The sequence below is a fragment of the Symphalangus syndactylus genome, chromosome 4, assembly GCF_028878055.3.
Source record: "Symphalangus syndactylus isolate Jambi chromosome 4, NHGRI_mSymSyn1-v2.1_pri, whole genome shotgun sequence".
In the NCBI taxonomy this organism is placed as follows: domain Eukaryota; kingdom Metazoa; phylum Chordata; class Mammalia; order Primates; family Hylobatidae; genus Symphalangus; species Symphalangus syndactylus.
The window spans coordinates 142,939,071-142,966,920 of NC_072426.2; the positions used below are offsets into that span (position 1 = coordinate 142,939,071).

The 27,850-nt window shown below is 36.8% G+C and overlaps 1 protein-coding gene across 7 annotated transcripts in view; it reads left to right on the forward strand.

Moving 5' to 3' along the window:
* CLCN3 (chloride voltage-gated channel 3) overlaps nucleotides 1–27,850 on the forward strand; it is a 103,482-nt gene that overhangs the window by 14,206 nt on the left and 61,426 nt on the right. For 3 of the 7 annotated variants that reach the window (XM_055276392.2, XM_055276387.2, XM_055276395.2), the window contains exon 2: nucleotides 1,803–1,978. In XM_055276392.2, coding sequence (XP_055132367.1) covers nucleotides 1,819–1,978 — 160 coding nt within the window. In that variant the 5' untranslated portion in view covers nucleotides 1,803–1,818. Of the gene's footprint in view, nucleotides 1–1,802; nucleotides 1,979–26,671; nucleotides 26,932–27,850 lie in introns of those variants that run through there. The other 4 variants (XM_055276394.2, XM_055276388.2, XM_055276393.2 and 1 more) reach the window with 4 other exon arrangements.

Sequence of the window (27,850 nt, forward strand, 5' to 3'; positions counted from 1 at the left end):
TTTAACAGAAATAGTTAAATTTCCAGTTATCACTTATGGTTTTTGAGAGACGTTTAGGGATAAAATGGAGGAGATATATTGGAATTTGCTGATTGAAGTCTTAACACATAAAAAGGTTTAATGATTTTAGAGAGATTTCTGGGTGCTGTGTAGCCTCTAGCTAATGTTCACTGAAATGTTACCACATGTGTTAAGCCCTTCTGTTCTGTAAAGAAATAAAAAGAGAGTGTCTGTGTTCTTCACAAAATCTTAGCATACCTGATTTGATACATCAAAATTAAATGATTCTTAAACTATTAATGTTTATGTTTTTAAAAGCCTTTTGGTTATTTTCTCAAAAGCCACATAATATTTAATTTGTTTGCCTCTATGGAACTGCAAATTTCTTAGTGTGAACAACTACTTTCATACTTACCTATTGTTTTAATTAATATACTCTAACAAATCTCATCTTAGTATAATATGCCATCTTTGGTAGCGATAACTATAAAACATTCATAAAATCGCAAAGCAGCAAGTATTTACATTTTTCTTTTTTAATTTATTTGCTAGTTTTGGTTATTCCTCCAAGAACAGTTTAATACTCTTGGAGAGAGGATTTTTTTAAATTGAAAACTGAATACATTTCTCTTTTTGACCTCATTAATTGAATAGTTTGACATTTGTTGTTCTTACACTGTGCCGGTCATTATGCCAGATGTGGAGAGTAGAGGCATGCTCTTAAGGAGCTCTCAAAACTTCACCTTTTTCAAAGTGATCTTTAAGTTAGGAAATTTATATAATCTGTTTAAAAGATATTTATTGTCAGTAATAGTCTAGTTTTCTAAAACTTCATAAATACCTTTTTGTTATTAAAGCTCTTTGAGGTTATTTTTCCATTTGCAGAAGGAAAATTTACTGAGTAGAAGTGATTGTCTTAAAACACTCCAAGTCTTCAGTATTAGAATTCACTACTGGAATTCAGCACTGGAATTGAACTGTGCTTACTTTAGTCTTCATCTGTCATTTTCTGTGTGTACTTACTAGGCCATATCTGATAAGTCTTGTTTTACAAGGCTTACTGGTTTGACTGCTTTTATGACTGCATCTTTCAAGTCCCACACATGCAGCTTAAAAGTCTATTACTAACGTCCCCATACTTATGTTGAACTCTTATTTTGGTGTTGAGTAAGTGGATGTATTTAAAAATCAAACTAGTTAGGGGTAATATAGATTTAAGAATATTGAGAGTAAGAACAATGAAAACATACCCTTTTTTGGTTTGTTGCCTGTTACCATTTTATCAGTGGCTAATGTTTGACCATAGGCTCTGAAGATTTAAATTTTAAAATGATGAAAGGAGAATGAAACAAATATTTAAGAAAATTTTTAATTGTAGTATTTATTTTTAAAATCAGGTTGTACTTACACCTGATAAAATATTCAAAAGGTGCAGTCTGTCTTTCAAACCTTGTACTTCAGCCATCTTGTTCCCTACCCTGTGGGCAACTTACTTGGAACTCTCTCCTGAGACAATCTATACATACACAAGCAAAAATGTAAATATACTTTACATTTTTCAACTTAACAATTGGAGATCTACCTGTAGAAATTTTTCATTCTTTTTTACAACTGTATAATGAGAATAAAATTATTACCTCACCCCAAAATACTTAATAAAGGTAACTATTGTTACAGTGAATATACTTAATTTTTTTTAGCACATAGATCATAACTTTCCTTTTGTGATGTTAAACTAGATGATTTTTATTGTATATTTGAAAAATGTTAAAACTACTTTTTCCCCTTTTTCCCCCCCACAGATAATCAGACAGCTAAATGGAGTCTGAGCAGCTGTTCCATAGAGGCTACTATAGAAACAGCTACAACAGTATAACAAGTGCAAGTAGTGATGAGGAACTTTTAGATGGAGCAGGTGTTATTATGGACTTTCAAACATCTGAAGATGACAATTTATTAGATGGTGACACTGCAGTTGGTAAGTTCAGCATGACAGCCTAATGTTTGTATTCATGAATATCCACTAATAAATATGTACACTATTTTACTGAGGTTGAATTTTTCATTAACTTTAAAAATTTGAGATCAAATTTACATAACATAAACTTAACCATTGTAAAGTGTATAATTGAGTGGCATTTAGCACATTCACAATGTTGTGCAACTACCGTCTCTATCTAGTTTCAAACATTCTCATCACCCCAAAAGAAACTACTACATTTAAGGGTAAGCTTTTAAATATAATGTAATACAGAGAGGTGTACAGTCATCAAATCATAGTGTGCAAATTGATGAGTTTCTACAAAGTGAACATTTATTATATAACTACTCCTCAATCAAGAAATAAAACATTACCAGTAGTTTCAGAATGCTTCCTGGTTACACCTTCAGTTTCAATATTATTTTGATTCCTATCTAGATTAGTTTTGCAAGTATTTAAACTTTATATATATGGAATTCATACTGTATACTCTTTTATGTCTGTGGCTTTTACTTACGTTTCGAAATCATCTATATTGTTGTGTGTAGCAATAGTTAACGTATTTTCATTGTTGGTGTAGTGTCCTATTGTGTAAACATGCTTCAATTTATTTAGTTATTCTACATTGACATTTCATTATTTGGTTTTTTTTTTTTCCAGATTTTGGCTATTGCTAGCAGTGCCACTATGAATTTTCATGTGCATGTGTTTTAGTGCACATTATGTACACAGTTCTGTATGATTTATATCACAGAATGGAATGCTTAGATCATAGAATATGTATATCTCAGCATTATCAGATACTATCAGAGATACTTCCATTTCTTTTTTTTTGTCAATTACCCTATTCAAAGATACTACTACCAAAGTGGATGTAGCATGTACATTTCTACTAGTAATGTGTGAGAGTTCTAGTTACTCCACATCTTCACCTATACATGATACCAGTTTTTAAAAAATTGGCTATTCTAGTGTGGTTGCAGTAGTCTCTCATTTTGGTTTCAATTTATGTTTACTTGATGATTTTTGAGTTTAAATGCCTTTTTGTGTGTTTATTGGCTTTTTAGATGGCCTCTTTTAAAGCACCTATTCGGTCCTTTTCCCTGTTTTATAGGAGTTCATTATGCATTCTGATTATGAGTCCTTTTTCAGATACATGTACAGTACTGCAGTTATCTTCTCTCATTCTGTGGTATGTTTTTTTACTCTCTTAAAGGAATCTTTTGGTGAAGATATCATCAATTCTAATGAAATCCAGCTAATCTTTTCGTTTATTCTAAGCCGGTCTCAATCGCTTATGCCCGCAATCCCGGCACTTTGGAAGGCTGAGGCAGGAGGATTGCTCGAGGCCAGGAGTTTAAGACCAACCTGGGCAACAAAGCGAGACTCTGTTTCTACAATAAAAATGCAAAAGAAAAAAATTAGCTTTGATTGCACCACTGCACTCCTGCTAGGCACCAGAGCAAAACCCCGTCTCAAAAAACAAACAAACACCACCACCACCACCACCACCACCAACAACAAAAAAACTTTTCCTTTATTCTTAGTGTTTTTTTTGTGTTCTGTTTAACAAGTCTTCCCATACCTCAAGGTCACAAAGATATTCTCCTGTTTTGTTCTAGAAGTTTTATTTTTGTGTATTCACATTTAGGTCTACCTACCTGCAGTTAATTTTTTAAATATGATGTGGGTTAAGAGTTCAGATTCATTTTTTTCCCATATGAATAACTAGTTGACTCCGCACCATTTGTTGGAAAAAACTTTCCTTTTTCCAGTGTACTACAGTGACATCTTTGTCATGTATCAAGTGGCTATATTTTTGTAGATCTGTTTCTGGACTTTCTACTGTGTTACATGAAATATTTGTCTTATCCATATGCGAATGCCCAGTATATATATGAATTTTGTTTTTTAAATTTGTTTTTGTCTTTTATTGATTTATAGTCTGTTTGCATTTAACATAATCACCAATATGTTTGGTTTCAGACCATCCTCTATTTGTTTTCTGTTTGTCACATCTGTTCTTTCCTCTCCCCTTATTTCTGTTACCTTCAATACCTTGTTTTATGTTCTCTTATTTTTTGTTCAGTAGGCTACCCTAGAGATTATTACATGTATCCTTGATTTATTAGTTCTAGGCATTGGTACTTTTACCACTTCATGGAAAATGCAGGGACTTCAGAATACTTTACCTCTTTTTACCCCTTTCTGCTTCCTTACCATTTTCTCACCAGGAAATAGCTCAAGAATAAAAATGGTTGAGACTATTGGGTTTTACCTTTCTTTGTTTCACTTCTTTTCAGAATATTGACACTTCAAGTTCTAGCTCCCTTGGATATTTACTGATTTAAAATACAATATTTTGCTGTTATCGGTCATTTGCTGTCTTTATCACAGATTTTTTTTTCTAATTTTAATGACAAAATTATAAACAAGAAAAATACATATATTCATAATTTGAAACATTAGGTGAAATTAATAGCATACCCATTTTTTCTGTTTAAATAGCTCTTTAGCCCTTTATGTGAGGCAGAAAATTAACTCCAGGAAGTAGAAAGACACAGGAAGAGCTGACTCCTTCCTTCTTCCCACATTGCCGTCAAGTGCTGGTGATGTCTTTACTCATGGCCTTCAATAGGAGAGAGTGCCAAGCAGTAAGGATGGGGCAAGGCCACAGAAAGGATCTACTTGTATTGCCCTTTTATCAGGGAGGATAATTTTACTAGAACCTTATCATTAGACTTCCTTTTGTGTCACTGGCTGTAATTGGGTCACATGCCTATCCCAAGACTGATAACTGGCAAAGGGGAATGAGATTACTGATTGATTAGGACAATTATGATTCCTTCTCTGAAATTAGGCACTTTAACATGCAAACAAGAGGAAGGCCCAATTAGCAAGTATAAAGTTGTAATGACTATAGTGTAGGCAACCATTGGTGTTTTCTTTTTTTGTAGACAGAGTCTCGCTCTTTTGCCTAGTCTGGAGTGCGGTGGCACGATGATGGCTAACCACAGCCTTTACCTCCTGGGCTCAAGAGATACTTGTGCCTCAGCCTTCTGAGTAGCTAGGACCACAGTTGCACACCACCAGACCCAGCTAATTTTTTAAATTTTTTGTAGCAATGGGGTCTCACTATGTTGCCCAGGCCGGTTTTGAACTTTTAGGTTCGAACGATCCTCTTGCCTTGGCCTCCCAAAGTGTTGGGATTACAGGCATGAGCCACTGTGCCCAGTCTATTGGTAGTTTATATAAAGATTCTCTTCTCAAAGTTAGTGTAGTTGAAGGTGTAAGTTGTGGAGTAACAGTCAAAAATAACTGTGTGAGTTTTAAATTCAGTGGTACAGATTCCAAATGTTACATCTCACCAAAAAAAGATATCATTTTGATACCCCTTTAGAATTGGGAAGGTTGTTGTAAAGGGAAGATAATGCATGAAGATCCAGCAATAGGGATAATTATTATATATGTGGAACAGTGAATGTCCTTTTTTAAGACAGTGAATATTCTTTCTTTCAACATAGCTGATATTCTCCTGTTAACAGTAGCAGGGAGGGGAATGTCTTGGAAGAAGTTGGAGCCTCACATTAGGTCTCTCAGTATGGGTTAAGGCAGATTTCAGAGGAAAAAACTTATTTCTGTTTCTGCTCAATATCTGGGGAGTATGGAAGTGGTTAGTAAGTCAAGCAGTAATTCTTCGTGACTCCATATCTTTTTAGCATACCAAAAAATAACTATTACCAGAAGGTATTGATAGTGTTCTTTTGAATATGTGTTGAATGAAAATCCGTGATGTTCAGTGGCTTTCAAGTCGGTGACCTGAATTTACATCCTGGTTCTGTCAGTTATTCTCTCTCTAGCTTTTGGCAAGTCACATAGCCTGTTTATACTTCAGTTTATTCCCATATACAACATAGTAGTAAACTCCTAAATAATAAACTATTTAAACGATTGCTCTGAGAATTAAATACATATAGAGATCTTAACAGATAAATAATACATATAGAATCTTTAGCAGTGTGACTGGCTTATGATAAGGACTCACTAAATAGTAGCTGTTTCTGTTTTCTTCTAGATTACTTCCGCTTTGGATGTGTTAGACTCTGTACCCCCAACATAAGCAGTTTTCTTTTATGTTCACGTTCAAATGAGATGTCAGTAGCATCTCTACTAGTATTAATGAAAAGCTATAGCTCTAGAACTCAAATATGACACCTGGATTAGGATTTAGCTTGTCAGAGATAAACTGCTTTGGAATCTACTGACTTCAGTAGGTATCTGTTGCATAGCCCTTGCTTTGACAGTAACTCTATGTACTTAGTCTCAAAAATGTAATCAATCTGCTCAGAGTGAGTGCTAAACAATCTAGAGTACACTGATTAAAAAATAAAAGTTATTCTGAATAATGATGACTAGTAGTATCAGTCAGAAATTTCAGCTAGCAAAAAGCTGAAAAAGTAGGCCTGCAATGTGTTTATATTAGATATATCTAATTTGAATGAGTCATTTTGGTCAATAATTCAGATTCCATGGAAAATGCAAAATTTTTTTATTTCAAGTAACAGGAAGGGAGAGCCAAGATTTTGTTGCCAGAGTTGTATTCATTAAAGAGAACCATATGGCTCTTGACTCATTGAAAATGAAGCACATGACTGTTCATGAGTGCAGCTTTAGAATTATTCTTATAATAGATAGTACTATCTTCACTTGAAGTAAGAGAAGTTATTGAGATTGACTGATGGGGTAGAAACTGTAATCAGCCATGTTTAAGCAAATTAACTTTCAGTAGTTAATTTATGTTGGTAACGTGATTATGCTAGTAAGTTTAAAATGTAGGCTTCTATATCCTTTTTTATCACATCTGAAATGTTTACTTGACAACATCAAGGGTCTCCCAGGTTTCTGATTATGTATAGGCTGAGAGGGAAATGTGAGAGGAGTAAAAGTTGAGAGGGCTCACTCCTAAGTGTTTGATTTCCTATCTATACATAACTTTAAAAACTAGAAATAAAAACAGCCTTGGAAGCTGGGTGCCTGTAGTCCCAGCTGCTTGGGAGGCTGAGGCAAGAGGATTGCTTGAGCCCAGGTATTCAAGGCTGTGGGGTGCTATGATCGCACCTGTGAATAGCCCCTGCACTCTGGCCTAGGCAACAGTGAAACCCAGTCTCAAAATAAAAATAAAAAACCTTTGGAAATACTAAAATGCAAATATGAGGTTTTCTGATTTATTGGAAATCTTGGGGCATGTGATAACTGGGAGTGGAATCCAGAGAAATTACATAGATTATTGTATTCTACTTCCTATATATGTAACATTCTGAGCTTCAGAACTCAAAAACCACATAGTAGACGAGGCTCAGAGGTGGACTGTCGTGGTCAAGGTGTTGTGATCCTACCACGTCTGCTAAAATTTAAGCTACCTTCTGAGCTATTACAAGGGATTCCAGTATTTTCATTCAAATATCTATCGTTAGATGAGCTTTATTCAAAATATTTGTAAGTTTATTCATCTCATATTCTTCTGGGTGGCATATTCATAACTACTGCCTACACGAGACATTTCAAAAGAAGAAGCTTGGCAAAGTAGATGCAGAGTGATAATGCCAGAAGCTGAATGGCCATCTCTTAGTGTGAAGACACCTCCTAGAGTGAGGGTGCATAACACAAATACAGGGTCCAGCCCTTCCTCCTGTAAACGCAGAAACATGGCATCAAGATGAAACTAGCTGTCTCTAAGAGGTGGATTCATATTAACTAGGGTTTTAGATCTCATTAGGTAAAACCATAATACAAATGTACTTATAGTGAGAAATATACTAATAATCTACTTCGTTCCAAAAAAGGATATAAAGCAACTTAAAAGGATAAACAGAATTCAATCATTTGCATAAGTATTTGACACAGATGAAGCAAAGGGAAAACAACTTGAGGTGACCTAAAATGTAGACATGAGACCAATAAAAGTTACCAATATACATTTTAAAATTTTTTATTATTTTTTAACTTTAAAAAGTGTAGAGATGGGATCTCACTATGTTGACCAGGCTGGTCTCAAACTCCTGGCCTCAAGCTATCCTCCTGCCTCAGCCTCCCAAAGTGGTGGGATTATAAGCACGATCCACCACGCCCGATTTACCAATATACTTTTTAAGAGGAGACTACAAATTTGCCTCTAAACTTCGTAGCAGCAAGTAAATAAAAGAACCTGTTCAGTTAAATGATGCAAAGTGTTTATAAAACGAAAACCTAACCAATTGTTCAGCAGACACCCTATTACTAATATTAAGATAAATTTCCGAGTGACATTATGAAGTGGTTACTATCTAGTATATGAAACAGTGATTTTTAGGAATGTGCTTGGAGTAAGCAGTAAAGTTTCACAGGGCTTTGTTGTTGTTTTGTTTTTTGTTTTTTTTCTGAGATGGGATCTGGCTCTGTTGCCCAGGCTCTCTTGCCAGACAGGGGTCTGACTCTGTCACACCCAGTGGCGCAATCTCAGCTCATTGCAACCTGTGCCTCCCAGGCTCAAGCCATCCTCCCATCTTAGCCTCCTGAGTAGCTGGGACTACAGGTGTGCACCACCACGCCTGGCTAATTGTTTTGTATTTTGTTTGTAGAGACGGGGTTTTTCCATGTTGCCCAGGCTGGTCTCCAACTCCTGGGCTCAAGCAGTCTACCCGCCTTGGCCTTTCAAAGTGCTGGGATTACAGGTGTGAGCCACCGCACCTGGCCTCACAGGGCTTTTATTATTAACATTCTTCAATATCTCCTACTTGAATCACAAGATTCCACAAAGACACCATTATTACATAGTGTAAACATTGATTATTTGTGATGTTCTGGCAGGATTCATAGGTGTATTTTAGAGTATCTTCGAATAGATGGACTGTATAGAGAGTTTCAGGAGGTCATCAATGTATATTTTTTCTAAGGTTTGATATATATTAGATAACAGCGATTTTAGAATTATAACAGAGCTATATTATAAAAGAGTATATTATTTACATTTAGCTAGTTTTTCTTTAGCAATAGAACACAGCCCAGCTGAATTTAAGACTGAATCGAAGCCACCAGAAGTCCTCTTAATGAAAAGTAAAGGCTGTGCCCATGGGCAAAGTCAGGAGTCTTCATTCAAAATATTTTTTTTTTTTTTTTTTGAGACAGAGTTTTGCTCTCGTTACCCAAGCTGGAGTGCAGTGGCACAATCTCTGCTCACTGCAACCTCTGCCTCCTAGGTTCAAGCGATTCTCCTGCCTCAGCCTCCCAAGTAGCTGGGATTACAGGCACGCACCACCACCCCTGGCTAATTTTTTGTATTTAGTAGAGACGGGGTTTCACCATGTTAGTCAAGCTGGTCTCGAACTCCTGACTTCAGGTTATCCACCCGCCTTGGCCTCCCAAAATGTTAGGATTACAGGCATGCACCACTGTGCCTGGCCTCAAAATAATGTTTTTTAAAAAATTCAGGGTCTCATTCTGTCATCCATGCTGGGGTGCAGTGGCATGATCACAGCTCACTGCAGCCTCAACCTCCGTGGACTCAAATGATCCTCTCACCTCAGCCTCCCAAGTAGCTGGTACTATAGGCATGTACCACCACACCCAGCTAATTTTTAATTTTTTTGTAGAGATGGGGTATCTCACTATGTTGCTCAGGCTGATGTTGAACTCCTGGGCTCAAGTGATCCTCCCACCTCGGCCTTCCAAAGTGTTGGGAAGCTCTCTGGCTCACAGTGGTGAATACAAGTTTTCCAAAATGTGGTTTTTGCTTGAGAGCTCAAATTTTTTTATTGGCAACAGTGTACTGTCAGTTGTCTTACTTGAAGAGACAGGTTGAGAAAATGTCTGGCAAAATCTTTAGCCTAAATAACTGAAGTGAGTGTGTCAGTTTTTCTTTCAAAGAAAAATGATGTACCATGAAAAACATTCAGCTCACAACTCAAATATTCAGATAAGTGCTTTTCCTCAAGATGGAACCATTGTACAACAGTGTGAGTGAAAGTGTTCTGTTCATTCTTTCTAGTTTGTTACACAGAATATTAAAAAGATGTGTACTCAAGAGTTGTGATTTAATAAAATGAATACTTAACCGTTTTATCAAGAACATTTGGAAGTGAAACAGGCTTTTGTTTTCTGCAAATTCATGGTGGTGAAAAATATAACAACTGCTTTTTTTTCTTTTTTTTTTTTTTTCCGAGACGGAGTCTTGCTTTGTTGCCCAGGCTGGAGTGCAGTGGCATGATCTTGGCTCACTGCAACCTCTGCCTCCCGGGTTGAAGCAATTCTTGTGCTTTGGCCTCCCGAGTAGCTGGGATTACATATGTGCACCACCACGCCTGGCTAATTTTTGTCTTTTTAGTAGAGATGGCCAGGCTAGTCTTGAACTCCTGATCTCAAGTGATCCACCCACCTCAGCCTCCCAAAGTGTTGGGATTACAGGCGTGAGCCACCGTGCCTGGCCAGTACAACAACTTCTAGTAAATTTTGGTGCCACTGTTTTGATTTATGCTAGATATCAAGCTGTCTTCCTCACTGTTGTTTTTGTACTATAAATGAAAGGCCAATACAGTGAACAAGACAAAGAATGTTATGGTCTGCTTAATAATGGCCCTGTCCACACCCGAATTCCTAAAACCTGTAAATATGTTATCTTACATGATAAAATGGACTTTGTGATTAAATATCTAGAGATGGAGTGATTATCCTGGATTATCTGGGTATCTCTGATGTAATCACAAGGGATCTTAAAAGAGGGAGGCAGGAGAATCAGAGTTAGTGGTAGCAGACATGATAATGGAAACAAGTGATGTGAGAAAAAGGATCCAAGGAATGAAGGTGGCCTTTGGAAGCTAAAAAAGGCGAGGAAATAGATTCTCCCCTGAAGCCTCCAAAAGGAACACTGCCCTGCTGACACCTTGATCTTAGACTTCTGGTCTCCAGAACTATAAGAAAATAAATTTGTGTTGTTTTAAGCTACTAAGTTTATGGCAGTGTGTTACAATAGCAGTAGGAAACTGACACGGATATCTTAGTATTATTGAAAGTGTTGTTTTTAACCTCATGGACCCCTGAGAAAGATTTTTGGGTCTCGACCGTACTTGATCACACTTTGAGAATTCTAAGATAAACTAGCTGCCAAATGCACACTGAGTATGTGAATAAGGTGACTTGTTATATTGTCTTAAAAACTTTAAGAGTGAAGGGTTTATATAAAAAGGGTAAAATCTGCATATATGATTTCCCAGTTCTCTTCAAATATTATATATACACACAGAAAAAACGGAGGAAGATACACCAAATTAATGTGCTTTTTCTTCATGATGGAATTTGGCGATTTATAATTTTTCTTTATACTTTTAGTATTTTCCAAATTATCAGCAATTTGGCTGCAGAATTATAAAACTGAATTTAAACTTCCAGGTCATTCCGAGGTATATTTGTATATAGGATAGAACATATTAATAGTTTAAACTTGATGTATAACTAAATATTTTGTCCGTATGGTAATTGGGCCTTCTGTTGTACTATTGCTGTGGCCCTTGTAAATGTTAGGTTTGAGCTTGTGCCTGGCTGTCCATTTTTCCAGGTCTTTATATATGGTCCTTTGTCTAGAATACTAATAGTATTCCAATACCAAGTAGTACTAAAGTACTACTTGTACTTTGCTTCTTTAATTAGCCCTCAGTCCCTTTAGTAAGCCTTAGCTTACTACTCAGTTAAAGTTAAGGGCCCCTTATATGTTGTAAACTGGGTGTTGCTTCTATTGTGCTTGCATTCTTGACTTTATCTGTATTTGTCTTACTTGTTTATAGCCTACTCTCCTCCTAAATTGAGCAACACATTTTTTTCAGTAAAATTATCCTAGTAATTTTTGTTAGTTTGTAAGTAATTTATTTTCCTTTGTACATAGTTCTGTTTAGAGCTGATCCATTACATTTTGATTACATAGTTTAACTCTTGATGAGCATTCTTATTTTTTTCTATTTCCAAATTTTGTGGGAAAGGGATATTCATATATAATGGGCAGCCATATATACTGTTTATTTTATCCTTCCTTCTTTCAAATGTCTAATATATTGGCATGCATAGAGTAGGAGCTTGTTAAGAGTTTACTTCTTTGTAAAATAGTCATCTATTCAACATATTCACTGCTCATATTTTATACCTTTTAGGAGTCTTTTTTCCTTTTAAATTATTATTTTTGAGACAGAGTCTCACTCTGTCATTCAGGCTAGAGTACCCTGGCGATACTTTGACTCACTACAACCTCCGCCTCCCAGGTGGAGTGTTGAAGTGATTCTTGTGCCTCAGTCTCCCAAGTAGCTGGGACTACAGGCATGTGCCACCATGCCCAGCTAAGTTTTTATACTTTTTTTTTTCAGTAGAGATAGGTTTTGTTATGTTGGCCAGGCTGGTCTCGAATTCTTGACCTCAAATGATCTGCCCCCTTCGGCCTTCCAATATGCTGGAATTACAGGCGTGAGCCACAGCACCCAGACCTTTTAAATTATTGAACTAATACAGTTATATAAAGTTTTGGTTTAGCTGGACACTAAACTGGTGGGTTATTCAGTAGAATAGCAGGTTATAAGCCACTTATCTATATTGTTAAACTGTGTTGCATAAGGGCTCACCAAAATGGTAGTGTAATCTAGAAGGAAATAGGGATAGAATAGAAAGCCAGGAGAAAACCACAGAGGAAAATGGCTACCTGCCTGACATTAGTCAGTATCATCACACCCTTTTAGATTTTCTCATCTAAAAAATGAAGGGAAACATATCTATTCTACCTACCTGACTCAGATTAGTTTTGGAAACAAAATAAAAGAATATGGTAGAAGAAATGATGGAAGTGTTGCTATTTAATATTATATATGAGAATCCTTTATGATAATTTTGGCCTGAGTGCCCAAACTTTAAACTTACTTATACTTTCTGCAGCTATCAAACAGATTACCTACATCATGACATTCAGATAGATTATCCTGGGTTCATAAAAATCTTATATGGTTGGCTGGACGTGGTAGCTCACGCCTGTAATGCCAACTCTTTGGGAGGCTGAGGTGGGTGGATCTCTTGATCCCAGGAATTCGAGACCAGCCTGGGCAATATGGCGAAACCCTGTCTCTACAAAAAATAGAAAAATTAGCTGGACATGGTGGTGCTTGTCTGTCGTCCTCAATATGCAGGAGGCTGAGATGGTAAGATCACTTGAGCCTGGGGAGGTCAAGGCTGCAGTTAGCTGAGATCAGCCACTGCACTCCAGCCTGGGTGATGGAGCAAGACCCCATCTCAAGAAAAAAAATCTTAACATGGTTAACTTTAGGTCTTAGTAATGAGTAGGATTGCCTAGGAGAAATGGCAGAGTCTAGGACTGAGACAGTAGAAATACAAGATGTGGCCAGAGTGTCCTGTAGTACCAGGAGTGAAGAAGTACTCATAAAACAAAAGGATGGGGGCACATCAAGGGTCAAAGCTGGAATAATTTGAGCAACAAAAATAATGTAGCGTGAATTATAACTCAAAGTATAAAATAATCCCGTATATATGATATAAAGGATATACGTTGATATAAAGGATTGAATAAATATGAGGCAAAAGAGACAAATCTCCCATCAAATAATTTATGTACCCATTCCATTCTATGGAGGAGAAGCTTAATTCCTACCTCCCTTGAGGGTGGGCTAGACTTAGTGACTTACTTCCAAAGAATAGAGTAGGGAAAAACCTGGAAAACACTATCTTAGCCAAATAGTGAACATTAATATCACCAGTGATATATCATAGATATCATGTACCCTTGATATGTGACAAGAAGAACATGTCACGTTTGTGGTAGTCTTTCCAAAGACCCATAATCCTAGTCTAATCACAAGAAAAGCAACTGATGAGCTTAGACTGGATGACATTTTTACAGGATACCTGACTAGTCAAGATCATGAAAACTAGGAAAGACTGAAAAACTAAGACCAAAGGAGTTTAGGGAGACAAGTTAGCTAAATGCAATGTGGATCCTGTACTGGGACCTGGAATGGAAAGAGGACACTCATGGAAAAGGTGCTGAAATCTATGTAAAGTCTGGAGTTTACTTAATAATAATATACAAATGTCAGTTTCCTAGTTTTGACAAATGTATCATGGAAATGTAACGTGTTAACAATTGGGGAAACTGAATGAGAGGTATTTGGGACATCTCTGTACTATCTTTGCAACTTTTGTAAATCTAAAATTATTCCAAAATGAAGTTTATTTTTAAAAATGGGTTGGAAAGAGTTAACTTTTAAATAATAAGAGCAAAATGTGCTTATTGTAGAAAATATAAATGATAAAAAATATAAGGTAGAAAATGAAAACTACCCATAATCCTACCACCCAGAGATAACTGATTATTTGGATATGTTTTTTTCTAGACTTAATTCTATGTGTATTTCATTCAGCAAATAATTATTAGACTCCTTTGTGGACCGGACATCTTGGTAGGTGCTAATGATAGAGCAGTGAAGAAGAATGTGTCCTTCTCTTATGGAGCTTATACTCTAGTGATAGAGAGTACTATTAAACAGTCTCACAAAAAAAGTTACAACCGTGATATGGTAAGGGCTGTAAAGAAGTATGAATGTCAGCCAGGCACAGTGGCCTATGCCTATAATCCCAACACTTTGGGAGGCCGAGGCAGATGGATCACTTGAAGCCAGGAGTTCGAGACCAGCCCAGGCAACATGGCCAAACCCTGTCTCTACTAAAAATATAAAAATTAGCCAGGTGTGGTGGTGCATGCCTGTAATCCCAGCTACTTGGGAGGCTGAGGCATGAGAATCGCTTGAATCCAGGAGGCAGAGGTTGCAGTAAGCTGAGATGGTGCCACTGCATTCCAGCCTGGGTGATAAAGTGAGAATATCTCAAAAAAAAAAAAAAAAAAAGTATGAATGTGAGAACATATAAGTGGGGAAATAAAAATTGAATATGTATTATTTAAGATGAGAACTGAAAAATAATACAAGTCAGGCATGTGAAAGAAGGAAGCAGGGCATTGGAGGTGCTAGGAGCTTGTACAGGTGCAGTTGCAGGCAGAGGGAAGGAGCTTGGAGCGTTAGAGGTAAAATGGCTGGAGTGTAGAGAATGACAACTAGAAAGGGAGGGACTGAGGGTGAAGAGGTAGCTAAGTAAGGTCTAAATAATACATGTAAAGTTTTTGGCACTTTTCCCCAAGAGTGGTGGGAAACCACTGAAGATTTTTTAATCAAGGGAGTCATATGATCTTTGTAATTTTAAAAGATCATTCAGAGGCCATGTGGGCAAATGGACTGTTAGGTGGTGAGAGTATGGAGGTAAACATCATAGTTCAGAAAAGAAATTATAGTGTCTAGGACTACAGGTAGTGATAGAGAGTAGAGAGATTCAAAATAGATTTAGGAGTAAAATCAGCCAGATACACTGGTTGTTTTGATGTAGAATGAGGGAGTTTAAAGACAAATGTTCTGTATTTCTAGCACATGCAGTTGGTAGTGCCATTTATAAGGCAGAGAGTTTTTAATATATAAAACACTGCCTTATGGTGCAAGAGCTTAATCATTTTTAATGGTTGCATAATAATCAGATACACAAATGTATTTTCAGTTCCCAGAAATAAAACATCTGTTAATGTGTAGTGAATACGATGTTTTGAAAATTAGTGGTGGAAGGCTGGGCGCGGTGGCTCATGCCTATAATCCCAGCACTTTGGGAGGCCTAAGCAGGCAGACTGCTTGAGCCCAAAAGCTTGAGACCAGTCTGGGCAACATGGCAAGGCCTTGTCTCTACAAAAAATATAAAAATCAGCTGGGGCATGGTGGTGCACGGCTGTAGTCCCAGCTACTTGGGAGGCTGGGATGTGACAGTTACTGGAGGCTGGGAAGTTAAGGCTGCAGTGAGCCATGATCATGCCACTGGACTCCATCCAGCCTGGGTGACAGAGCGAGACCCTATCTAAAAAAAAAAAAAAACGAGTGGTGGAATTGTTGCTAAAGATAAAGTCTGAGTGCTGATAAAACAGTTGAGTTGGTTCCGTGAATAAGAATAATGAAGCTCTTTGTTTGATGTTAACTGCTGGTAGAAAACATTAATAAAACAATCCAAGAAAGGTGTTTTAGGAAACACAGTATTCTCGTACGTAGATTTATAAGCACAGAAAAATTTCCAACAGTATAAAGTTGTGGTATAGCTCCAAGAAAAGTATTCTTGGTTAGGAGAATTTGGCTTTGCTGCAGAGTTTCAAAGGTTATGTGTGTGCATATTGTCTTCAGTAGATGACAAGTTGATTTTAGTTTTATTGTTTTATCTGGCATTTTCCAATAACATTGGTAGTATTCTAATGAGTAAGACATTTGACTCTAAAGTCAAAGTTGACAACGTATATTCTTAAGCCGGTTTAGAAAGTGTAGAATGGTGGTTACGTTGTAAATCTTTGGTAGAGTTTTTATAAGAAATTCTTAAATGAAGTTAACAGAACGCTGCTACCATTTAATGTCTGTTTGTTGGGAAAAGGTCAAAGCTCTCTTAAATGCTCTACTCTGAATTATTTTTAGAAATAAACAAATAATTCTGAAGTTCATCTGATATTTATTCTAAGCAGGGTCATGTTCTTAATACATTTGACACTTCACATTCTGTTGCCAACTACTTAGTAAACATTTCTACACCTGTGTCTCGAGACTGCTTCAGCCAGAGCAACTTAGTTAACCTATTATACTTATATAAGGGAGTAGGAGAATGCCCAAATTTGTGTGTTTATATAAGAGTAAGGTAATGCATTTAGGGAAGACAAACTCATACTAAGTTTATGAAATGCTGTAATTCAGAATGTTACTAATGAACTAGGAAAGAAGTTGGTATTAATAATAAACTGGTGCCTTGATAAAATTAGCCTAAGATGCCAGTGGAAAGTCAATTGAGTACTGGATAGATATCATCAGAAAGGTCATTGGAAAGAAATCAGCTTAATTTTATAATATACAGAAACTGGTGGTTTATACCTCAGTTACCACCTTAATTATTGTCATTGCACTGCAAAAAAAAATTTTTCTTCTCAAAAAAATTTCAAAGAACATTAACTAAAATGATTACCTCTTCACTCTACCTTTCTCACCCTAATATCATGATGTGACAAATTAACTTTTCTTCTGTGCATGTAGAATATTACCTACAAACTGTCCTTGGGAGAATTGAGAAAATTTTCAAGCTTAATGTTTTGTGTTGTGGTTCTGGTTAAGAATTTCAGTTGAGGCCGGGCGCGGTGGCTCACGCTTGTAATCCCAGCACTTTGGGAGGCCGAGGCGGGCGGATCACGAGGTCAGGAGATCAAGACCACGGTGAAACCCCGTCTCTAATAAAAATACAAAAAATTAGCCGGGCGTAGTGGCGGGCGCCTGTAGTCCCAGCTACTCGGAGAGGCTGAGGCAGGAGAATGGCGTGAACCCAGGAGGCGGAGCTTGCAGTGAGCCGAGATTGAGCCACTGCACTCCAGCCTGGGTGAAAAAGCGAGACTCCGTCTCAAAAAAAAAAGAATTTCAGTTGAAAAGAGCTGGAGGAGTTATCTGCTAAACCTGAAAAATCATAAGCCGAAGTGAATATAGTAATTTCTCAGTATTTGTGAGAGTTTGGCTCCAGGAGCCCCTCAGGTACCCAAATGCATGGATTTTCAAGTCCTCTGTATAAAATGACATAGTATTTACATACCACCTATACACATCCTCTTATATGCTTTAAATTGTCCGTAGATTACTTATAATACCTGATGAAATATAAATGTTGTATAAATAGTTGTGCTACTGTATTGCCCAGGGAATCATGCCAAGAAAAAGAAGCCTGTTCATGTTCAGTACAGAACAACCATCCATTTTTTCCCCAAATATTTTCAAGCCATAGTTGGTTGAATCCACATAGGTGGAAACCACAGATGTAGAACCCCTGGATACAGAAGATTGATTATACATAAAATCATAGGAAGTCTATGGACCTATTTTACACAGTTCTGAAATACAGAGGAAAGTCCTTGGAAAAAGCAGCACCTTAGAACACATTAAAGTCAGTTTAGATGCTTATGTAATTTGTTACCTACAACTGATTGAGACTGTAAATAAGATTAAACTAGAAGGGTTTAGGTAGGGAAAAAAAGAAATCCACATTAGATATTAATAGAATTAGAGATACTTAGGATATGTTTTTAACTGACTTTTGAATTGTGACATAACACATCCGAAAATGAATAAAACATAATTGTGTAGTCTAATGAGTTATTACAAAGCAAGCATCTTTGTAGCCCACCCAGGTTAAGCAAATAAAGCATAACCATATTCCAGAAGCCTCCTGCGTCTGTTCCCTAATCACAACCCTTCCTTTCCCTCTGAAGGTAAATACTATTTTCTCTTTGTCTAATCACTTTCTTGCTTTACTTTATGGTTTGCTCATCTAAGTATGCATCCTTAAGAATATAATTCATTCAAGCCAGAAATGGTGTGTTGAAAAAAGAAGTATATAATTTAGCATTGTCTGTTTTTGAAAGTGAAGTAAATGGAATCATATAGTATATATGCCTTTGTTTCTTGGTTTCACACAATGTGGCTTTCAAGAATGATGCATGTTGTTGCAGGTAGTAGCTGTGTGGTTGCTCTAAACTATTATATATCATTTTTTAAAAAATGAATTTACTACAGTTTACCTATTCATTTTACTTTTGATGGATCTTGAAGCTCCTAACAGGTTTTGGTGGTTACTAACAATGCTACTTTGAATATTATGCATGTACTTGTATGGTACTTAGGTCCTTAGGTGCACAAATTTTATTTGTCCTGGATGTGAACTTGTTGGGTCATAGGTTATGTTTTCCATAGTAGTGTTTCAGTATACATTCAGACCAAGAATGTATGAGAGCTTCCATTGCTTCACATTCACTAACCACTTGATATTCTCACACTTTTGATTTTGTCAGTGTGCTAGCTATGTATGGATTTTGATTATGGTTTTAATTTGCATTTTCTTTGTAGTCAAAGAGATGTAGCATCTTTTCATGTCTATTTGGAAATCCTTTTCAAAGTACCAGTTCGGGTCATTTGCTCATTTTTCTATTGGAGTGTCTATCTTACAGATTTGTAGAAGTTCTTTATTTTCTAGACACAAACTTTTTGTTGGGTAAATGTGTTACAGCTGTCTTCTATGGAGTGCATTTCACTCTTCTAATGGACAAATTATGAACAAATATTCTTAGTTGTAATGTGGTCCTATGTGTTAATCTTTTGCTTTATGGCCAAGGCTTTTTGTGTCTTAATTTTAAAAAACGTCCCTACCCTGATGTTATGAAGACATTTTTCTATATTATTTTGTAAGAGCTTTGCCATTTACATTTAGTTCTGTAGTCATCTGATTTGTATGTGTGTGTGTGTGTATGTGTTAGTGTGTTCATTTTTTTCCCATATAGATAGTGTGTTAGTCTGTTTTGCATTGCTGTAAAGGAATACTTGAGGCTGGACAATTTATAAAGAAAAGAGGTTGACTGGGTGCGGTGGCTCAAGCCTGTAATCCCTGCACTTTGGGAGGCCCAAGTGGGTGGATCACCTGAGGTCAAGAGTTCGAAACCACCTGGCCAATATGATAAAACCCTGTCTCTACTAAAAATACAAAAAATTAGTCAGGCATGGTGGTGGGCACCTGTAATCCCAGCTACTCAGGAGGCTGAGGCAGGAGAATCACTTGAACCCAGGGGGCGGAGGTTGCAGTGAGCCAAGATCATGCCACTGCACTCCAGGCTGGGTGAGAGAGTGAGACTCCGTCTGAAAAAAAAAAAAAAAAGGAAAGAAAAGAGGTCGTGCAGGCTGTATAGGAAGGAAGTGCTGGCATTTGCTTCTGGTGAGGGCCTCAGGAAGCTTCCAATCATGATAGAAGCTGAAGTGGAAGCAGGCGTGTCCCATGGTGAGAAAGGCAGCATGAGAGAGATGCTGGGCTCCTTTAAGCAACCAGCTTTGTTGCGAACTAACAGAGCAAGAAGTTACTCATTACCATGGTGAGGGCACCAAGCCATTCATGAAGGGTCCACCTCCATGAACCAAACACCTCCCACTAAGCCCACTTCTAACATTTCAACATGAGATTTGGAGGGGACAGAACAACCAAACCATATCAGATAGCCAGTTATCCCAACATCAATTACTAGAAAACAATTTTTTACCCACTCTTGTACAGTGCCACCTGTGATATATATGAAGGGCTCATTATATATAGCAGGGTCTATTTCTAGACTTCCCATTTTGTACTATTGGTTTTTCGTCTTGATAATGGTTATGTGTCTTTTTCTTCTCTTTTTCCCAATTCTTCGTCTCCTTTCCTTTCTCCTACTCCCTCCTCTCCTTCCCTCCTTTCCCTTCTAACCCTCTCTCGTTCTCCTTTCTCTCCCCGTACCCTCCCCCATCTTAATCTGTGTCACTGTAGATTTATCAATCATTAGTTTTTCCAATGAATTGGTTTGCCTTTTTCTTTTCTATTATGTATTTCTTTTCTGTTTCATTAATTTCTGATCTTATTTCCTTCTACTTTCTTTGAGTTTATTTTGATGAGTTTTTTTTCTAATTTCTTGAAGTGGATGGTTAGCTCCTCAGTTAAGCTGTCTTTTCCTTTAAGTGCATTTAAAGCTATAAATTTTTTTTCAGATATTGTTTTATTTCTATGCCATATGCCTTTTTTGTTATCACTATTTAAAAATAATTTTTAACTTTTATAATGATGCCTACTTTGGGCTATATGTTATTTAGAAGTGCAGTTTATAATTTCCAACACATGAGGAATTTCTGGCTGTTTTTAATTATTTATAACATTATTGCATTGCGGTCTGAGAATATGCATTATGTAATTTCAGTGTGTTGAAATCTTTTGCAACTTGCATTGTGGCCCAGAAAAAAAGTCAACTTTTGTAAATGTTCCATGTATGCTATAAGAGTACATAATGTGAAGTTTTTGGTTATGGTGTTCTCTCCATGTCCATTAGGTAAAGTTTGTTAATCTATTAAAATACTCTGTTTCTTTACTGATTATTCTCCTTGTTTGTTTCTGTTAAGTATTTGATAAGTGATATGTTAAAAAATTTTCACCGTATTTGCACATTTATCTACTGCTTCTTGTCATTCTGTCAATTTTTGCTTTATATACTTTGATCTTATGTTATTATGTTATATCTTCCTGGTGAATTGAACCACTCTTTTTTTTAAATAACTCTATTTCTAATTATAGTTTTTTATCTTACAATCTACTTTGATATTAATATAACTCCCATTATTCTTTGGATTAGAGTTTGAATACTATACTGTTTTTATCCTCTTTACTTTCAGTCTTTCTGCATCTGTGTGTTTTGTTGAAGCTCTTGAACTATATAGTTAAACTTTCAAATCCAATTAGGTAGCATTTATTTTCTAATTGGAGCATTTAGTTTGGTTACACTTAATGTAAATAGTGGCATATTTGGATTTAAATATTTCTAAAATTTAGAACTCTTAAAATCTTTTTTTGCTTAGTTTTTATATTAGCTTATGTTCATGCCTGAATATATTTGAGAAATTCCTTCAAAAGGAATTGTTTAGGCATTAAAACATGTTTGCTGTTTTTGGTTCTGATTTTGAAAAGTTGATCATTGTGTGATGTTTTTTGTTTTTGTTTCTAAGATGGGGTCTTTCTCTGTTGCCCAGGCCGAAGTGCAGTAGTGCAATCATGACTCACTGCAGCCTTGACCTCCAGGGCCCAAGTGATCCTCCCACTTCAGTCTCCTGAGTAGCTAGGACCACAGGCATGTGCCACTATGCCCAGCTAATTTTTAAAAATTTCTTGTAAAGACGGGAATCTCCCTATGTTGCCCAGTCTGGTCTTGAACTCCTGGCTTCAAGTGATCCTCCTGCCTCAGCCTCCAGAGTGCTAGGATTATAGGCATGAGCCCCCATGCCTGGGCCAATTGTGTGGCATTTTGATACGGAGAATGACTGACAATGCAAGTTAAGGTGTTAAGGTTTAGTGCCATATAGTGTGTCCAAATGTAAACTTAAAGCAGCCTGTATTAGTCCTTTCTCATGATGCTATAAAGAAATACGTGAGGGGCCGGGCGCGGTGGCTCACGCTTGTAATCCCAGCACTTTGGGAGGCCGAGGCGGGTGGATCACGAGGTCAGGAGATCGAGACCACGGTGAAACCCCGTCTCTACTAAAAATACAAAAAATTAGCCGGACGTGGTGGCGGGCACCTGTAGTCCCAGCTACTCGGAGAGGCTGAGGCAGGAGAATGGCGTGAACCCGGGAGGCGGAGTTTGCAGTGAGCCGAGATCGCGCCACTGCACTCCAGCCTGGGCGACAGAGCGAGACTCCGTCTCAAAAAAAAAAAAAAAAAAAGAAATACGTGAGACTGAGTAATTTATAAAGAAAAGAGTTGTAATTGGCTCACAGTTCTGCACGCTGTACAGGAAGCATAGCGTCTTCTGGGGAGGCCTCAGGAAACTTACATTCGTGGCGGAAGGTGAAGGAGAAGCTAGCATGTCTTACATGGCCAGAGCAGGAGCAAGGAGGGCAGTGAGGGAGGTGCTACACACTTTTAAAGAACCAGATCTCATGAGTACTCTATAATGAGATAGCACCAAGTGGATGGTGCCAAACCTTTCATGTAGGCTCCACCCCATGATCCAGTCACCTCCCTCCAGGCCCCACCTCCAACATTGGGGATTACAATTCAACATGAGATTTGGGTGAGGATACAGATCCAAACCATATTACAACCATACTGATGGATTGTAAACTGCAGTTTTTAACCTGCTTCTATTAGAGGGGTAGAGGTTGTAATTTTTTATTAATGTTTATCTCATGTAAGTGATTGTATTTATAAGCATTCTTTTAAAAATCTTTTTGGCTTGGTGCAGTGGACAGTGTTGGGTGGGCCTGGACAACGTTGTAAGACCTGTCTCTACAACAAAAGAAATTAAAAAATTAGCCAGGCATGGTGGCACACATGTGTGTATTCCCCCAGCTATTGGGGAGGCTGAGGCGAGAGGATCGCTTGAGCTAGGAGGTCAAAGCTTCAGTGAGCTATGATCATGCCACTGTACTACAGCGTGGACGTTGGAGTGAGACCCTGTCTCTAAAATAATAAATACAAATGAAAAATCTTTTCATTATGGAAGAAATTTTAAAACATTGAAACGTATGGAGAAGAATATTGTGTACCTTTTCATCCTGGTCACTTTAAATAATTATCAATTCATAGCCAATTTTGTTTCATTTCTACTCCCTCAATTATGTTGTAATAAATCTGAAACACTGTCATTTATATAGGTAGATATACATATATATTGTATATTTTTAAAAGATTAAGATTCTTTTAAAGGTCATTATTTTAAAATATGAATAATTCCTTAAAATCAAATATCTTGTGTTTCCCATTTCCCCAATTGTTTCTTAAAAAATTGTATTGCTGTATCTTTTAAGTCTTTTTTAAAAAATTCTGTAGGTTTCCCTCTCTCCCTTTTTCCTTACTAAATTGTATTTGTCGAAGAAAACAGGTCATTTGTTTCCTAGTTTGGTTTTTCCTGATTACATTTTGAGCTATCATTTAACATGTTTCTCTGCTCCTGTATTTTCTATGAGTTGGTAGATCTAAAGGCAAAAAAATTGTTTAAAATTTATTTTTATTGTTTTAAAATTTAAGTACTTCTAATATTGTAGATTTCTCAGATCATTACTGTTATAAGGGGCTTAAAGGTAGAACTCTTAAAATATTATTGTTATCTATTCTGCCTTCCTGGTTTGTAGATACAGAGACATCCCAGAGAGGTTGTGATTTATCCAGATTGCCATATCAAGTTGAGATTACAATCGAGGGTGCGTTCGAAAGTAAAAATAACTTCTCCTTTTGCATTTTGATGCCTTCCTGTGTGCTACTTGTGATTTTGGTTCTTTAGAATTCCATCCTGAGCATTTTTCCAGAGCTATGCCTAGGAATTCTTGAATTTGTCTTCTGCTCTGTCTCTATCTGGGCTCCACCCTGATTGTAATTCAGTATGTTAATCTGGTAATAAAAAGTCTCTATCAAAGTCCTCTTATTTGTCAAAGTCCTCTTTTGCCACACCTTCCAGTCTACCTTGTGCTTTTCTAAATTGTGATTGGACTTAACCTGTGTACTGATTCTTTTACTTGAAGAAAGTGGAAGCTGTGGACCCCATAATCACAAGAGATATGTTTACTTCTGAAGTTTTAAAGATTTTTAGGTTTATTATTAGAAAAGTAATATATTTGTTTAAATAGTGTGGAATTATATAAACACTGAATGTACCCCAACCTCTCTACCTTATGTCTCAGTGATAACAATTGCTAAGGGCTTGATGTGTCTTATTCTAAACTTAATTCTATACAAATATAATTATATAGATACATATATACACACAATTGTTTATCTTTAAAAATAATTCAAATATGGCTACAAAACTTTTACAGTATGAAGCATTGTCAATATTTATTTTACCAGGAGGAGTTCTCCCTTCAGTGAGTGCTGACTGTCATTTTCATTCTTTATGATCAAGTTGTAGATCGGGAAAAACAAGTTAAGAGAGTGCCTACAAATACCGGGAAAACTTTTCCCGGTATTTGAAAGATTTTCATTTTTTATATAAAGACATATAAGAACATGAATGGTATAAAAACAAAATCCTTTATAAATGCCATACACTTATATATTTAGAAAAATTATATGGTGGTAGAACATTTATATAAAAGAACCACAGACTCCCAAATTTACATTGAGCTAATTTAGTACAGTTAGCCTTTGTCAAAGCTTTCCTTGTTTAAAAAAAATTATTGGCTCAGTGTGCAGGAAGGAGCATAGAAGAAAAAATTGCCAAGAATATTTGAAAAATACAGAAAATAAAGAAAAAAATCATCTACTATCCTATCATAAATTTTAATAGCTAGAATCAGGATAAGATAGAATATTCCTGTGGCAGTAATTCTAGTCTATATTCCTTTCCTGGAACCCTATCTCCCAAATTCCAGGTGAGATTTTATAAGAAGCTCTGTTTATCTGAGATTTAAAATACAAAAACTTGATTTAACCTATACAGTTTGTTTAAAAGACCCCAAATAAGTAAAATTTAGTACTCCACAAATTGAATAGAATTTCTCTCTACTGCCCTCTGAGTTTTCTCTTTCCTTCTCTCACCCCCAATTTTCATGTAAACACTTTCAGTTCGAGTGGACCTCAGAGGTTGTCTCATTCAATACTTTAGGAAAACAAACTTTATAGAACCCTTGAGTTCTGTGGAATTGCTTCTAATGAACAACACCTTTTGTTGTTGCTGTTGTTTAGTGACACCGTGTAACAGGCATTTCAGGAGGAGAATCTCCCAGTCCAGAGTCATCCTCTGTTTGCTATAAAATGTTGAACTCTGATCTTCAATAAGCATTGTGGGCTTTTTTTTTTTTTGAATGACAGTTTTAAACAAGAAAGTTGCTTTATTTCTGAACTTCATAAAAATTTCTTTTTTTTTTTTTTTTGAGACGGAGTCTCGCTCTGTCGCCCTGGCTGGAGTGCAGTGGCGCGATCTCGGCTCACTGCAAGCTCCGCCCCCGGGGTTCACGCCATTCTCCTGCCTCAGCCTCCCGAGTAGCTGGGACTACAGGGGCCCGCCACCGCGCCCGGCTAATTTTTTGTATTTTTTAGTAGAGACGGGGTTTCACCATGTTAGCCAGGATGGTCTCGATCTCCTGACCTCGTGATCCGCCCGCCTCAGCCTCCCAAAGTGCTGGGATTACAGGCGTGAGCCACCGCGCCCGGCTGAACTTCATAAAAATTTCTATTAAAGAGACAATTTCTGAATTTTATAACAATTTCTAGAAAAGTTGACTACCTCACTCTGAGACACATTTTGCTAAAAGTTATTTAAAAACACAAAACCCTTATGAGATAAGATAAATAGGAAGCTAGTAGAGATAGGAAGGTCCTCTGCTTAGTAAACCTCTTTTTTGTGTAGTTTACGCACACGCAATCGTAAAGTTACTTAGTATGTTGATAAATTTTCTTTCTCCTCAAAAGCTACAGTGTCTTACTAGCTAGTTCCTTCAAGAAGGGAAACAAGAAGCTGCTGGAGGAGATTGGTGAGTGGGATAAGACACTATTCAACTCTTGGTTATTCGGTTTTTAAATCCTCAATGAAAGGCTGCTGTATGTCGTAGACTATTTTTTATTTTTAATAGACTTAGAACCAAGTTTCTTGAGAAACCTTTGGCATATTGTAGTTTTTTTATGGCTATGACTCACATGACATTACTGTATAAAACTAGTACATTCTCTCGTAAAAGCACACAAACTTACTAGAGTGCTGCTCTCATTTTTCTACATTAGAAATGAAAAAGGGCATTGTCTGCATTCAAAATTTCCTTTTTACATCTCTGTATTACTTTTTCCCGTTTATATTTATCTTAAAACCAAAAGAAATAATGTTTCTATTGTTTTACTGTAGTTACCACTGATGCTACAGAAGCTGTATTGTGAGTGCTTTAAAATTCTCAAACCAGTTTTGTGTGTTATACTTGGAGCTTAGTCATCGTCATACGTAGCAGGACCTGATTAAGAAGGCTGTGCCGCCTCTAAGCCTTGCTAGATTGTAGCCACTAGCAACCAGGCTGCAATAATTTCCCTTTGATGACATCATCCACTGTGGAAGAACCCAGTTGCTTCAGCGAGTCGAACTACAGTTCCAACCTCATCAAATATGGCATCTCCCTTGCTTGCTGCAGCAGGGATGGAAGAAATGTCACTTTCTTTTTAAGCTAGCAAGCTTTTCTTTTTCTTTTTCTTTTTCGTCTTTTTAAAAATTCTAATCATGGATGCTTCGTCCGACCCTTATTTGCCTTATGACGGGGGAGGAGACAATATTCCCCTGAGGGAATTACATAAAAGAGGTAATACCATCCCCTTGCTGTGAATTCTCTGTTGGTATGTTTTGCATGCGGCTGGGCGGTCCTCTAGCTTAAACTGGTTCTCGTTTGTCCTTTAAATACTGCAGGACATTGTTTAGTTGCCCTGGGTTGTTAGTAAGGGGAAAATGCAAGCTTCTGAATGGTTATGTAGCCATCCCTGATTGTTTTCTCTGTGCAGATTAGTACTGCTTCAGATCACGTCGGGCTCCGACTCCATCTTCTGCATGAAAATCTTCTTTCTAACTCTGAAAATGAATTAATCTGCTCTTACAGCTAACTAAAGTCGTGTTGGTTGGCACCTAAAAAGTAATGTTTTTCTTCCTTCAGAAAACTTACATTTCCTTTAATTTACACAGAGAAATCAGGTGCCTAGGTACCATTATATTTCATCTGCTGCCAATTACCATGTAGATTTTACACCACAAAGTAAATTTATAGCAAAAGCTCTACCTACATTTTAGAACATTTTAAAATGACAGTAAAGATGAATAATTTCTACATTAATACTTTTTATTTAATACGTATTTTGGCTGAGTAACATCCTACATTGTCTTCCACAGGTATCTTGTGAAATTTGATATGATAAAACACATTTGACTAAATGTCAGAAAAAATAATAGTTATTGGTTTGTGAAAAGCAGAAGAGCACCCAGCATGCCTGTGAATCTTTTGGCAGGCACTTCCTCAGTCTCCTTAAAATTAATTGCATGTTAATTACTACCCTTTTTTTCATTTTTGTTAAATTGCTTATTATAAAAACAGACTGGTTGACATTTGTTGTCCTAGAAAAAAATTGAACTTCAAGAAAAATCTCTTAGCTTATATGACTTCATTTTTGAGCCACATTAGTTTGAATTACTGCATGATATTATAAACTCATCTTATGATTTAACCCAAACTT